Source organism: Frieseomelitta varia, unplaced genomic scaffold (genome assembly GCF_011392965.1).
Source record: "Frieseomelitta varia isolate USP_RPSP 00005682 unplaced genomic scaffold, Fvar_1.2 scaffold_89, whole genome shotgun sequence".
Classification (NCBI taxonomy): domain Eukaryota; kingdom Metazoa; phylum Arthropoda; class Insecta; order Hymenoptera; family Apidae; genus Frieseomelitta; species Frieseomelitta varia.
In genome coordinates this window covers 825,877-839,426 of record NW_025110689.1, presented here as the reverse complement: position 1 = coordinate 839,426, position 13,550 = coordinate 825,877, and the positions used below count along the sequence as shown (strand labels likewise).

Genomic DNA, 13,550 nt, shown 5'->3' with positions numbered 1-13,550 from the left:
TTTTTGATGTAAATACACTTTATTTTGAAAAATTTTCGAAAATTTGGAATCGGAGTTCCGAAAATTTTGAAATTTCGCTTTTTTTGCAAACACTGGTGTGTTTATTTTGGTTCCCAGTGTTTATTTACATTTTTTTGATTGTTTATTTTGGTTTCCAAAGTTTATTTACATTTTTTTGATGTAAACACACTTTGTTTTCAAAAATTTTCGAAAATTTGAAATCGGAGTTTCGGAAACTTCGCTTTGTTTGCGAACATTGGTCTGTTTGTTTTGGTTTCCAATGTAACTTATTAGCGATGCAATTGCTTAACATTTTGAAATATTTAACAAAAGTTAGAGGCTATGATCTTCAATATTTAAAAATTCACCAAAGGGAAATGATCTCTCTAACGGCTTAACAAATCGTTTAATTACATAAATCGCGATTACAGCCAATCAGCTCATATTATTTGTTATATAACTCATAATTGTATCATGTACAATAGTGATGCAATTAGTAATTATATCCTAGTATAATAATGACCAGGTTTTACCACGTGGAGGTTGCTGCGAATGGAGACATCACATCTTTGTAGTGCCTACCCTTCTTTTACGCAAAAAAATTAAAGAAAATTTAAAAGAAAATCCTCTTTCGAATGTGCGATTGTTAAATGTTTGCAATTTTTTATCATCGTGCAAACAAATTTCTATATTAGAGTACTTAGAAATATTATAGAGGAGGATTAATTGTTACAAATAAATTAGATAATGGTAGAAACGAAATGTGAACGAAAATGATAAAAAGATTATAGCCCCAAGTAACTCCCAAAACATGGGACATGAAAAAGCATTGAATGTCCGATCAATGTCGAGACATGCTTTCGAGCAAGTTGAAGAACGTCGAATAAAGAATTCACATTTTTTTCTTATCTTGATTCATTTTCCTATTCTCGACTCTGAGACTTCAATTAGATACATACACAGTGAAAAAAATGTTATACACTATTTGATAATGTGTCATGATATTTGATTAAATTTCCTCTTTCTGTTCTTTTGGAGATAGTCATCAATTCTAAGATATTCAAGTACAAGTATAATTTGTTTATCTATTATCTATGACACGGCGGTTGAATCTTGAGATGTACAAATAAAGCGAGCAAACAATTGTTAACATTCATTGATTTTATCCTGATTCGTGGTAAAAATCACTAATGAAATGGACGGCAATTTTTTCTTTCTAACTAGATTTACAGTAAAATTACATCATGATCTTATTTGTAATATGACAGGAATTTTAAGAACGTTCGTGTTAAATCTTATCTTTATATCGTAAATTCCAATCGAACAATTCGACCCTTCCACAAATAGAGATGATGTTTCCGTTCATATTGCGAATATATTTGAGTTGTATCAGTAATTTATGATTACTCTTCTCTTTTCGAAATTCTCACGCAGGATCAATTGCTTCGAATTCCTCGAAATTATCAACGTATTGATCGTTCTCTATCGTTCCTCGAAAAACGTATATTTTCAATATTACAAACGCTATCACGAAATGTGACATTATGTACTGATATTACGTCACTATCATATCTTAAATATGCGAGTTTCAAATTATATCTGAGAAATAAATTTAAAGTAATTTGTAAACCATTATTTGGAAATGGTCGTTTCTAAACGATTGTATCATTAGGTCCAAAGTACGAAACGAAATAAACTGAAACACGATATCTAATTGATAATCCGATAAGTTCGGTATAAAAGTCAAATCATATTTTTTAAGAATACCAGTTCATTTTTAAAAAAGCGATCATAAAAGGGTGTATTATTTTTTGAACTGCAAGGATCAGTCTGTTGCAATGAGACGTGAGTAATATTCTAATTGAGAAATATTAGTTCAAATAATTCATATTGTTTGAACTAGTAGAGAACAAAATAAATAGCAAACAAATAGATGATCATTTGATTACGACAATTAGCTTGTGATTAAGGAATATTCAATATAAATTAAAATCATAATAGTTATAACCACAGTAAAAAAAGATTGTAGTGTAGAAATTAAATTATTTTAATTAATTATTCGAAATTATTAGAAATTAAATTAATTTAATTAATTATTAGAAATTATTAGAAATTAAATTATTTTAATTAATTATTAGAAATTAAATTATTTTAATTAATTATTAGAAATTGAATTATTTTAATTAATACTAATCAATAATTGTTACGAATGATCGAAATATTCATTAATCGTTATCTTTAATTACGTTTAATCGTTATCGGTGATGGAATGTTTTTTAATATATGTAATAATCAACAACGGATTAAAAGAAATTCCATCATTGATAAAATAATTACCAGAATCTTTTAAAAATTTAAACATCATCGTTCTCCGTTTAAATAAAAATTAACTTTCTCTCAATTGACTTCTTCCGTAAAAATTCTGACAACTAATGTCTACGCACAGCTCGATCGATCGCATGACTTTCTCTCATTTCAGATTTATTGCTAGCAGTCGTCGTTTTGACAGCGGTGAGCTACATCTCTTCGCAACAAGTGCCGAAATGTACTTCTGGTACATATCTGCCACACGAATGCAATTGCAACCTGAAGTCTCTCTATTACGAATGTGTCAATGGAGAATTCGTTGAAAGAAAGTGTCCGGGCGACAGAATTTTCGACGAGAAAAAAAGCCAGTGTGTGACTCCAGTCTATTGTCCACCAACGGGATACGAACTTATTCCTAACGAGGACAACTGCGGCCTGTACTACGAATGCAAGAACGGTGTCAAAACGGAGAAAACTTGCGAGAATGGATTGTCTTTCGACGAAGTGAAACGCATGTGCAGTTGGCCACCGAGCAGTGACTGCGAACGAACGGATCTGGTTACACTACCCAGTCTACTCTATACAACTAAGAACAGTGACGATTATAAATGTCCAGCAACTGGAAACACGCGGCTACCGCATGAATGCTCCTGCACCAAGTTTTACAGTTGCGAGGACGGGCGTAAGTTCCTTGAAAATTGTCCAGACGGCATGATGTACGATTATATAAGACATGTTTGCGACTATTCGCACAACGCCATATGCAAACATAGGACAAATAATAACGATTATGCCACTGGAAATTGTGTTGTTTCAAGTGAGTGCACTGCTGGTTCAAATGAACGCTTTGCTCATCCGCAAATATGTAGGCTGTATTACCAATGCCGCGGTGGACGCAAATGTCTTCGATCATGTCTCGATGGACACGTCTTTAATCCAATAATCCAATCGTGCGACCAACCGAAGAACTATCCCTGTCAGAATAATAACGACCCTACTACTACACCGAAAGACCTAGACTGTCAATGTGCTTGTGAGAATTGTATCCCTCGTTATCCTGACAACACAAATTGTTCCAGATACCTTGAATGTGAAAACAACAGGAAAGTATCAAAGGAATGTCCTCCGAAGCTCGTGTACGACCCTGAGAGACAAATTTGCGACTATCCGCAGAATGTAAATTGCTCGCATCCCCATTGCAACGAGGGAGAGATAACTCACCACGAATGTCAATGCAATCTGTACTACCAGTGCGTAAACGGACGGCAAAAGGTCGTGTCCTGTCCACCTGGCTCGTACTTCGACTGGGAAGACAAGGTGTGCCGCTCGCCAGACGTGGTTCGTTGCTATCCTCGTGGGTGTAACGGCATTTGTCCACCGAACGGAATTACGAACTTGCCCCACGACGATTGCCACAAGTACTGCAAATGCACGGAAGGAAGCACCACGATTGTCCTTTGCGACAACAAACAGATTTACGATCCGAAGCAACAAAAATGCATACCGCCAGAGAACGTGAAGAACCAAACGTGCGAGCTCTTCCCGTGTGATCCAAACTCTAATTCTACATCCTTGATCCCACACGAGTGCCTCTGTGACAGGTACTACGAATGCAGGAAAGGGGGGAAGCATCTCGTGGTATGCCCGAACGGATTGTACTTTGACTACGTGAAAGAAAGATGCGTTGAAAGCAAAGATGCTCACTGTTACAAACGCGAACCGTGTTCGAAGGATCCTGATTGCGGCGATATCAAATGCATCATCGACGGCAGCACAAGCCCTCACAAAGACTGCAGGAAATACTGTGTATGCAGGAACGGGTACGGAATTACCGAGAACTGTCCTCAGGGCCTGTACTTTGACAAAGTATCGGGAAAATGCGCCTGGCCAGAGAACGTGGATTTAGCGAAGAATTGCCCACCGTTTAACTGTACCGATAATCGAATACCTCACGAGTGTAACTGTGCAACTTACTATCAATGCGAGAAAGGAGACAAATATCGCGAGAAATGCGACGGATCTTACTTCGATTACGTGCTCGGTAAATGTGTGGATATCACGGAAAATCCTCACTGTTACCATGAGTATTCGAAAAATAGAGAGGTGGACGACTGTGTCGAGCATTGCCCGAAACAGACATCCGTTCGGCCTGTTATTCAAATGCGTCACAAAAAATGCTCGCAGTACTGTGTGTGCTCAATGGGAGCACCGTATATCGTCAAATGTCCCGACGGTAAAGAGTATAACGAAAAAACGCAGAGTTGCACATCTCGGGAAACTGCTGGGTGTCGGCCTCAGCTAGAAAACGAGAACAAGCTATCGTTGTCAAATTTCCCATTTGTCGATTATCTCTAGTAAGTGGAAGAAGGTAATTCGTAGAAAGAGTTAGAAATGTAAACGTAAGATAAATCGTAACGTTTTATTACGAGTATTTTAGTTGTATCGAGCGTGTAAAGTGCAACGTTTGCTTTCAATTTCAATGTAATCTAATATTTCTTTCTTTTTTTCCTTTTAATACAACTACATTCTATTTAATGCTATTTAAGTAAGTTAATCAGCAATGAACGAAAGATTGTAAATTAAAGATTATGTTCGTTACACGCACGTGTGTGCATGCATAATTTAATCATATTCGATTCATCACTACTGTTGCTATTTTATTTTGTAAACGACGTGACTGATTTCCAAAAATAATATCATAAAATTGATAATACGTAGAATTTTGAATGAACGGATTGTAAATAAAATGACGGAAATAAAAGTTAAGTCATGTTACGTTGTATTCGGAAAATTCAATGATTTCGGCAATGACGAAACACATTCCCAACTGTCGATAAAACTGTAAAACTGATTATCAAAATGTACGTCACCGATGAAATACATGTTTTATATTCGTAAATAAAATTTATTCACAAAAGATGATTCTTTCGCTTTCCATTAACACGTGGATGTACAAGTGACTGTTTCCCTCGCCTCCAAGTTAAATTATTTGTTAAACATTACAATTCGATGTCGTTTCACTTTGGTTTCCATTAGTGACTGCAGACCAAAACGTGGAACGTAAATATATAAGGATAACAATGTCGAAATTTACGAACGCGATTGTCGATATGATCAGAAAGAAAAAAAAAAAAAAAACTAATCTGAAACTATTGATTGGAATTCTGTTGTAACACGATAATTTTTATCGTAAGGTAAGCCTTTCTTTCCGAACGCACATATTTTATTTTTCGATAAAATTCGAAATGATCGTTGTATCAATACTAAATGTGGGCTACGGGGACAGCTATTTACACAATAGTATTTCCGTCCAAATCATGATGTTTCGTAAATGTCAATTTTAAAACATTCGAGTTTTATCAAATTTCGTAATTGTTATTTGAAACAGACGACACACATTTTTTGGGTGCTGCATCTTTCTGGCCTCTCATTTTTTTTCTATTTGCTCTTTAACCACACTTTCATTCGACGTGACGTTTTATCGAAAAACTCGTTAAAACGTTTAGTTGTCGAAGCATAAACAAAAATAATGTTTAACCGCGTTGTATGGATGTCTAAGCGTCGAAACAATTTTCACAGAGAAATAGCAAATATTGCGAAATGTTTTCGTTATCTACCAAATTATGAATCGCTTTCGTTAGAATGAATTTTATCGATTGATTCGGTGAAATTTTTATACTGCACAACTTAAAACAAACACATTCGTTGGTCTAAAAATACGTCTTTTATTGCTATTCTTTATTGTGGTAAGCTCAATACCAACCTAATGACCTATAATGCCATAATCTATGATTGTTACTAGATTAATCTGTCGTAGGTGCGAATATTGAAACGAAATATTTGTTTCTGTTTCGTATTGCATGTATTCTTCGAATATCGCGCGATACCTAACTTCAGATATTATATCGCGAGGATTGCAACGTGTAACTAAATTCTGAGAAATGTTGTCCGTTTATGACAATATTTTACCCTTCGAAAAACATTTTTCCTTTCCAACACGTAAGTAAAACAGTACGTTTATACGAAGTAGGGCAGAAAGTCTGTTTTAATTGACAAATTTTAAGTTATGCCTATGTAATTATTTGTTTAAAAAGATCAAACTTCAAGTATGAAGGAAACGAAAGAATAATGTTGAACAAATAAACTTTTGGCTAACTAAATCCAAGTTAAATCGAATGTAAATACTGGCTGCGATAAGATAAATCTAATATGTTAATGATAAGACCCGGTTCGATATAAAAGTCGATCCGTGTGAATTAAATTTGTTATTTTCCCAGAAATAAGAAACAGTAGCGCGTCATTAATTCCTGAACTTGGACGATATGAAAGGTAAGTAAATAATCCGAATTTGTATTAATAATTTCTTGTCAAGTAAGAATTTATACAGAAATAAAAAGATATCTTGATTCAAATGAAATTGCAGATGCTAAATGTGTAGTAAAATATAATAATCGAGTTAGTTTGTTTCTAAAAAAAAATGCTGAACTTGTCGATACGTTCTGAACATTCAATAAAAATCTGCGATCGAAAATACAAATTGTAAAACTTATTGAATTACAATAATGTTTCCTTTTTGTAAATTTCAGTGTTGTGCGTGTTGTTGGTTGTGATCGTTGTAGCGGCGACGAAAGAACAGTGTCAAACGGATGGTTGTCCTAAAACTCCCCAAAACTGCGGTCCACATAAGAGATGTCTCGAAGAAATAAACAATAACGTAACGCAACACATTCCTTATCCCGACGACTGTCATAAATTTTACAAATGCGCGGAAGGAGAAGCATATCTACTATGCTGTCCATTAATTGATCCCAACGGGTCGAAACGATTGGTTTTTAATCCAGAACTCCAAGTCTGCGATTGGCCGCACAATGTAGAAAATCCAGAAGCCAAATGCGATAATGTGAACCCAACTGAACCCACGACGAAACCCACGACGACACCAACGAAACCCACAATAACAACAACGGAACCCACAACGACAATAACGGAATCCACAACGACAACAACGGAACCCACAACGACAACAACGGAACCCATAACGACAACAACGGAATCCACAACGGAACCAATCACACTGCCACCAAATAAGGACTGTGGAACGAATGAAACAAAGCTTATAGCATATGAACCAGACTGCACTAAGTATTACAGATGTACTAACGGAGTAAAAAGTGGACCTTATTCATGCTACCAAGGTCATGTTTTCAACCCAAAAATTGGTAGTTGCGACAGTCCAGATAATTATAATTGCCCTCATTCTACCTCAAATGTCGAATATTTTGATAATTGAAAAGAAAAGGAAAGATCTCTTTGTTTCAACGACACTCGTTTTCGAGTTTCATCAATGAAACAAGAAAAGAAACATCCAAACTTGGAGGAATGTTACATAAATTAAGCACTCTATGTAATTCTTTATAATTAATATTCGCAATGCGTGTATTTTAACATACATATTGTGAAATCTTAACTGGCAATAAAACGTTGCAAAATGCATAAAATAAAATACGTTGTTTACTTTCAATTGACACTCGTGCAAGTCGTCACTTCATCCTCGTTCCAATTCGAGAAGACTTTCTAATCTTGGGGAACTTGTTCACTAGCAGAATAATCATTTTCGTTATAACGTTGACAAGCAATTTAAACGAAACAAGTGACAAATAATCGAATAACAACAAGGCGTTGTGAACGGAGCACGGAACACGCAAAGTATTTTATTGCACGTCATCGTAGTATTTTCCAACTATGTCTAATACGTGGCAGGGTCTGGTGTCGATCCGTGAAGTATCCTCCTTAGTAGAACCATAGCTTCCCGGCTCGCTAAGAAATCGGTTCTCTTCTTCCTTCCTCTTTTCCAATTTTGGTTGCTGCGATTGTTGAGAATTCTCCGACAGGACTGTTTTCATCGTATCCCAAACATAATTCATGTCTGGTACAGATGACATAACGCGTCCCCTTTTCCCGTATCTATCCGTGTATTAAATACGAATTAGAATTTATTATATCTTCCGTAAGTAATCATTTTCATTCAAACTATCAATCAGCGGTTTTAATGTTCGTTCGAAGGTTTCGTTTTCGAAATGTTCTATGCTCGCTGAGAGAGGACTTCGCACGAATTCATTGCGTCAAAGAGTTTATTATACAAGGTATCCGATCACAACCGAGCAAGGAGAATCCTTGTGAGAAAATGTAAAATAAAGTTAATAAACTTTGTTATCGAAAGAAACGATTTTGAAGATCCAACGCTCTACTTTTTCTCTTTGATAGCTTTATGTTACTACCGTCATAGTTTCTGTTTATTGTATTTGATTTACATGATTTCATAAATAAAAACGAACGTATTAGTTTCAATAATTTCATCAAGCACAATAATTGTGCTTGATGAATTTATTTGTATTTTCTAATTCTTCAAAAATAAAGTTACCTTCGATTTTTCAACAGTTTCCGACTACTTCTAAAATACACTATTAACTTGTCAGTAAAACGTCGTAAACAAAAGTGCACTCAAAATTAGCACACGTGCAGATTTTCAAGATCGTTCTTGCACAGTCCCGTATGCAGAAACTTCAGTCTACAATTTCGATTTATCTTTCCACCAGAGTCGATCCCTTGCTCGGTTTTAGTTATCAAATCTTATAAAGTGTGTCAAATAACAATCCATGATTACCTCGCTTTCCCACTGTGGGAGTAATAATCACTAACATGATCGAGATATCTTCTCAGTTCTTCCGGACTTGTAAATATTTCTGGCCGAGTTGGTCTGGCCATCGGTTGCGGTTCGCCGTGAACAACGACAGCTCCAAAAATAAAAAGAACGAGAAACAAGCAGATGCTATTTGAACGCGAGTGCATTCTTCTCGCCAAGAGTCACCAGTTACTGGAAAAAGAAGAAAAAACAGAGAGAAATTTCAAACATCTTTTTCACAGTACATCTTTTCACGATGTTTGGATCACATATTCACTATCTAACAAAACACAATTATATCCAACGTTCGTAAATCAAGCTAGAATTTCCACTTGTTTAAATTCTTCCGCCTCGTGAGTCAATTACCTACAGCTGTTTCAATAAAAATTAGTATCGCTTTCAATGAATATCGCATGACGAAACGAAACATGTTTTCTAATCTCTATTAATTCACTTCGGTTAAACGTATCGGTTGTTTCATATCCAGTGTTCAGGCACGTAGAAGCGTTCATGTAATAAACCATGGACTTCTAGTTCGAAATTAACTTCGATCAACCGTGAAAAGTAATTTAGAACAATTCCGGATAACGAGAGGTTTGAACTGCAAATGGAAATTAAAGACGAAGTCGAGTTACCTGTTGCACCGTCGCTCGTTTGCTGCAACTTCATTGAAAGTCGAAAACTTTCCGCGGCAAGTAGCTGATGATTTAAAATTGAATATCGAACAGGCATTGGTCAACTTGTCAATTCACGTTCGAGAATTCACCGTGCCCCGCAAGTCCTGGATCGCAATAATTTTCGGAAATTCTCAAAGTTTCGCGAAAGTAAATCGTCGACTCGATCCGATCGTCCCAGATCGTCTTTCGTGCGATGATTTTACCGATAATACGAGTTTCACACGATCACGGAATACAAAACAGCGATATGCTAAATTAACTCTCGCCGACGCGATGTCCCGTTCTCTTGTTATTTTGTTTTGCATTTTTTCGGCTAACTGGGCCGCGAATTCCTATGCAAATTCATATTTTTGAAAACGGAGCGAGAAAAAATAAAGTCTCGATAGGAAATTGTTTTACGCGCAATTTTCCACTCGAAAGTTTTCTATACGTGCATAAAAAACCGCCGTAGTACAACACAATACAAGTAAATTAATCAGGGTTTTAATAAGCCCGTCACGGTTCTCCAAAGATTAACAAATTCGTGGATTTTCACACAAAATTTAAAAGAGCGAAAATACGCGAGACGTATGTAATTTTATAAAAATAAAATAAACCTGTATTTAGATAAGATAAACCTCTATATAAGATAACCATTTCTTTCTACATTTTTATATTGACAGAATTGTAAATTTGTACAAAACATCCGCAGTCAACAATATGCGAGCTTCGTCAAGGATTTAATTTGCGTCACAGATCGGTTCTTCTAAAAGGAGTGTCGAATCGTGTGTCTTCTCGTTTCACAGAGATCCGTGGTCTAAAGGAATACACGTCGCGTCGTTCGGTGCAAATTAAGTACGCAAAAGATACTCTCGTATAAGCTCGATAATCCAGCAACGAGCTTATAAAGAAGAACGAATATTCCGAAAAGATTTCACATGCCGGGCGTTTTACGTATCGCGTCGTTTTACAAATGCATTAACTTTTTACGCTGCTTTGAACCTCGCTGATAGTTGGAAATATGAAGAACGAGCGTTAACTTAATTAATGGAACTTGTTAATTCGAAAGTTCAATAGAGGAAGAGTGCAACGAAGAGTGCGCACAATAATTTAACTATCAGCGGGCAATTCATTTGCATCGATCTGATCGAAACGTAAAGTTTATATTCATGAGAAGCGAAACGACACGAGGCGAGACAATGATTTCTCACTGAATATGTAAAACCGATTGCCGTACAGTGATAAGCGCAGACGTGCATCAAGTAATAATTGGAAATAACGAGTTTATCCAACCGATCGCGAAATGTTATTTTCAAGTGGAAGTCCAACGATTACAAATTGATCTTACGAAATTTGAATTAAGCTATTCGAGTAGTAGATGAAAACGAAGGAAACAGTGAACGCGATTCAATCTAATTTGTAATTACGCGTCTTGATGATTAGTTTCCGGCGATAAATTATTTTTATATTTTACGAGGAGCACGAGATACGAGAAATAATTTCTAATTGACGAAGAAAGAAACGTTTGGATCTGAAGCAACGGAACTAAACTTCCTTTATTTACAGGTGAATAATTTTTCTCCATTTACGGGAAATTTAAAGATACGAAATTGCACATGCGAGAAAATGCGTGAAATACTCAAAATATTATACACACAGTTCACATATAGTAAAACAATTTCTTACCGAGGTTCTATTCTTTAAATTATATTTAAGAAAACACGAATTTGCACAAAAATCAATAAATATTGAGTAATTTCACACAAAAAAGTTTTCGATGTTTATCGGTCAAATCAAGGCTGTGTTTGTTTTTCGAACTTCAGAGTGTACAGTGTCACAATCCTACGACATTTCGATAAGAACGATCGCGTTGACACGAATAGGTAAAATAAACCGATTTGCAGTGATCGGTGCCCTGATTGAAGTTGCTCGAGATTCATCGACGACGGAATTCGATTGTAAGTTACTACTCACCGATCTGAGATCACGAGTCCGCTGACACGAAAAAAATTCCCGTATCCTGTCGGAATATTCAGGAGTTGAAATCGAATCGGCCGCTCGCGCCGCAGGACGGGAGTATATATACCTGGGAAGGCAACCCTCTGGCGCATCCCCTCGGCGGCAAATCGCGCAGCCAATCCACGAGATTCAACCCCACCAAGTCATCTTTCCCACTATCTTTCTGTCGATCCCTTTTCCCTTCGATCCTTAGTATTCATGTATCAAACAACACGCTTAACGATCCAACGGATCCGAAGGATCGATTCGCTTCGACAAGAACGATCGATTATACTCTCTGCAATTTTTATCAGAGGTCGGTGGTTCAACGTCAACCCTTTAAATTACTTTTCCATGTTATGGAAATGTTGCGAAGAGACAACCTTCCCAACGTATGGCGCGACAAAAGTTTGATGAAAAATAAAACCCGTTTTCCAAAGGCGACGTCCGCACGTTCAACGATAAACGTTCCTTCCTAAGCAGTTCCCTCTTTGCGAGCAATAAAACTCGTTGCAAAAGTGTAATCAGATTGTCTTGCAGTTTTGCCGCGTAGATTTTATGAAGCTTCCTGACATTCCCGTAAAGACGGATATTCGCAGATATTAGACTTTTCTTTTTTATGAAAATTGCACAATAGTTTCAATTTAATATCAACAATTTTCTCGAATGGCCCTGTGAATCCTAATTTCCTCTTATAATTTGCTTGTTAAAACTATCTTAACTATCTTCTTTTAAATATATATATTTGCGTGCATTCGTAACCACGGTGGAGAATATCGAAAGTCTTCCTTTCCAAAGAAGCAGGATATCTCTTAAAATAACATTCAACTCATGGATCGATTATGTCGATCAATTCACTATCGTTTCTTCGATATTCTTGTACGTGTATTCGATAGTTATAATTTCCATGACATCACCCTCCCTCCTCCTGTTTCCCGAATCTACTTTATATTTAAAGTAAAGTGTGATCCGCTCGACACTCTTTAAATCGAATGGATATCCGCTGCTGAAACTTAAAAGTAGAATAACCACGCGATACAATCTTATAATAGTTAAATCTTACGGTTAAAGTCTGAGACAGGGCTTTCCAAAACTTAGGAATGTCGCGAATTAATGTCTTAGAAATAAATCGCGATCTAATATCGGCGTGGTAATTGGCTCGTAGCTTTGATAGAAGAATCGTGATGAGCATATCGATAGATGAGGAAAAGAGTTCGCAGAGACACGTTTCTGAACGTTTCCTGCACGCGAACGGGAAAGGGAACTGTATTAATTAAAAGATGCCCTACAGGCTTCTGGTGGATTCTCGGGCATAAAAGTTTTATATTCGCACGCACACGCCGCTGGTTGAATATATTTATTTTTCCACGTATACTTGAAAGCTAATTTTTCTTTTCCATTTTATCGAATATTTCAGCTCTTTGGACGTACCATTGTAATCATTGTATTATTATTATTATTATTATTTTTATGAACATACGTTTATTTTATAACTTCAAGGGGCCAACAAGGTTCGAAAGTCAACCAAAATTTTTATATTACATCGTGAATGAAATATTTTAGCTTCTTAAAATATATTTTAATTATAGTTTTATTAATGTGTGTTAATAATAATTGCACGACATTCTCTTTTTATACTCAAATAATATGTCCGATGGTTAAGTTATGAGTCGTAGTCTGACCTCTCTTTTGAATGTATAGAAAATCATCAGACACTTGATCATCTCTTAATGTTTCTGAAACCGACATTTAACTAGAAGATTATCTAATACAAAATCGACATATTTTTTATTAGAATCGTCTATCTGTTACGGTGCGTCACCGGCCACTTTATCCATATACGTTACCAGTCTCGAAAGGGTTAATTCGCTCTCTGTTTAAGATTCGATTGGTTCGTGCTATTGAAT

General features: G+C 36.1%; 3 protein-coding genes across 3 annotated transcripts in view; 2 read left to right on the top strand and 1 right to left on the bottom strand.

Annotated features, from left to right (window-relative positions):
• The window catches only part of LOC122537138 (balbiani ring protein 3-like), a 10,314-nt gene extending 5,130 nt beyond the window's left edge, over positions 1-5,184 (top strand). Inside the window, exon 2 of the mRNA XM_043670111.1 lies at positions 2,480-5,184. Within this exon, the coding sequence (XP_043526046.1) occupies positions 2,480-4,662 (2,183 nt within the window). The 3' untranslated portion in view covers positions 4,663-5,184. The remainder of the gene's footprint in view (positions 1-2,479) is intronic.
• Positions 5,185-6,958: 1,774 nt separating this feature from the next.
• Positions 6,959-7,597, top strand: LOC122537167 (the record flags this gene model as incomplete). The annotated part of the gene is made up of 2 exons (XM_043670152.1): positions 6,959-7,232; positions 7,308-7,597. Coding segments are annotated over 2 exons (564 nt in total), but the record flags the coding sequence as incomplete, so codon positions are not given.
• A 121-nt stretch (positions 7,598-7,718) lies between these two features.
• LOC122537140 lies at positions 7,719-11,723 on the bottom strand. Its single transcript, XM_043670115.1, has 3 exons — positions 11,620-11,723; positions 8,972-9,181; positions 7,719-8,271 (listed from the first exon to the last, which is right to left on the bottom strand). The coding sequence occupies exons 2-3, from the start codon at positions 9,154-9,156 to the stop codon at positions 8,019-8,021; spliced, it is 438 nt and encodes a 145-aa protein (XP_043526050.1). The 5' UTR covers positions 9,157-9,181; positions 11,620-11,723; the 3' UTR covers positions 7,719-8,018.
• Between the last annotated feature and the right edge of the window lie 1,827 nt (positions 11,724-13,550).

Bases quoted from the DNA above. Each gene is read 5' to 3' on its own strand.
- LOC122537140 (XM_043670115.1), bottom strand. From the start codon at position 9,156: ATGCACTCGCGTTCAAATAGCATCTGCTTGTTTCTCGTTCTTTTTATT. The intron at 8,272-8,971 runs GTAATCATGGAT...ATACACGGATAG, and splicing joins TCCCACAGTGGGAAAGCGAG to ATACGGGAAAAGGGGACGCG.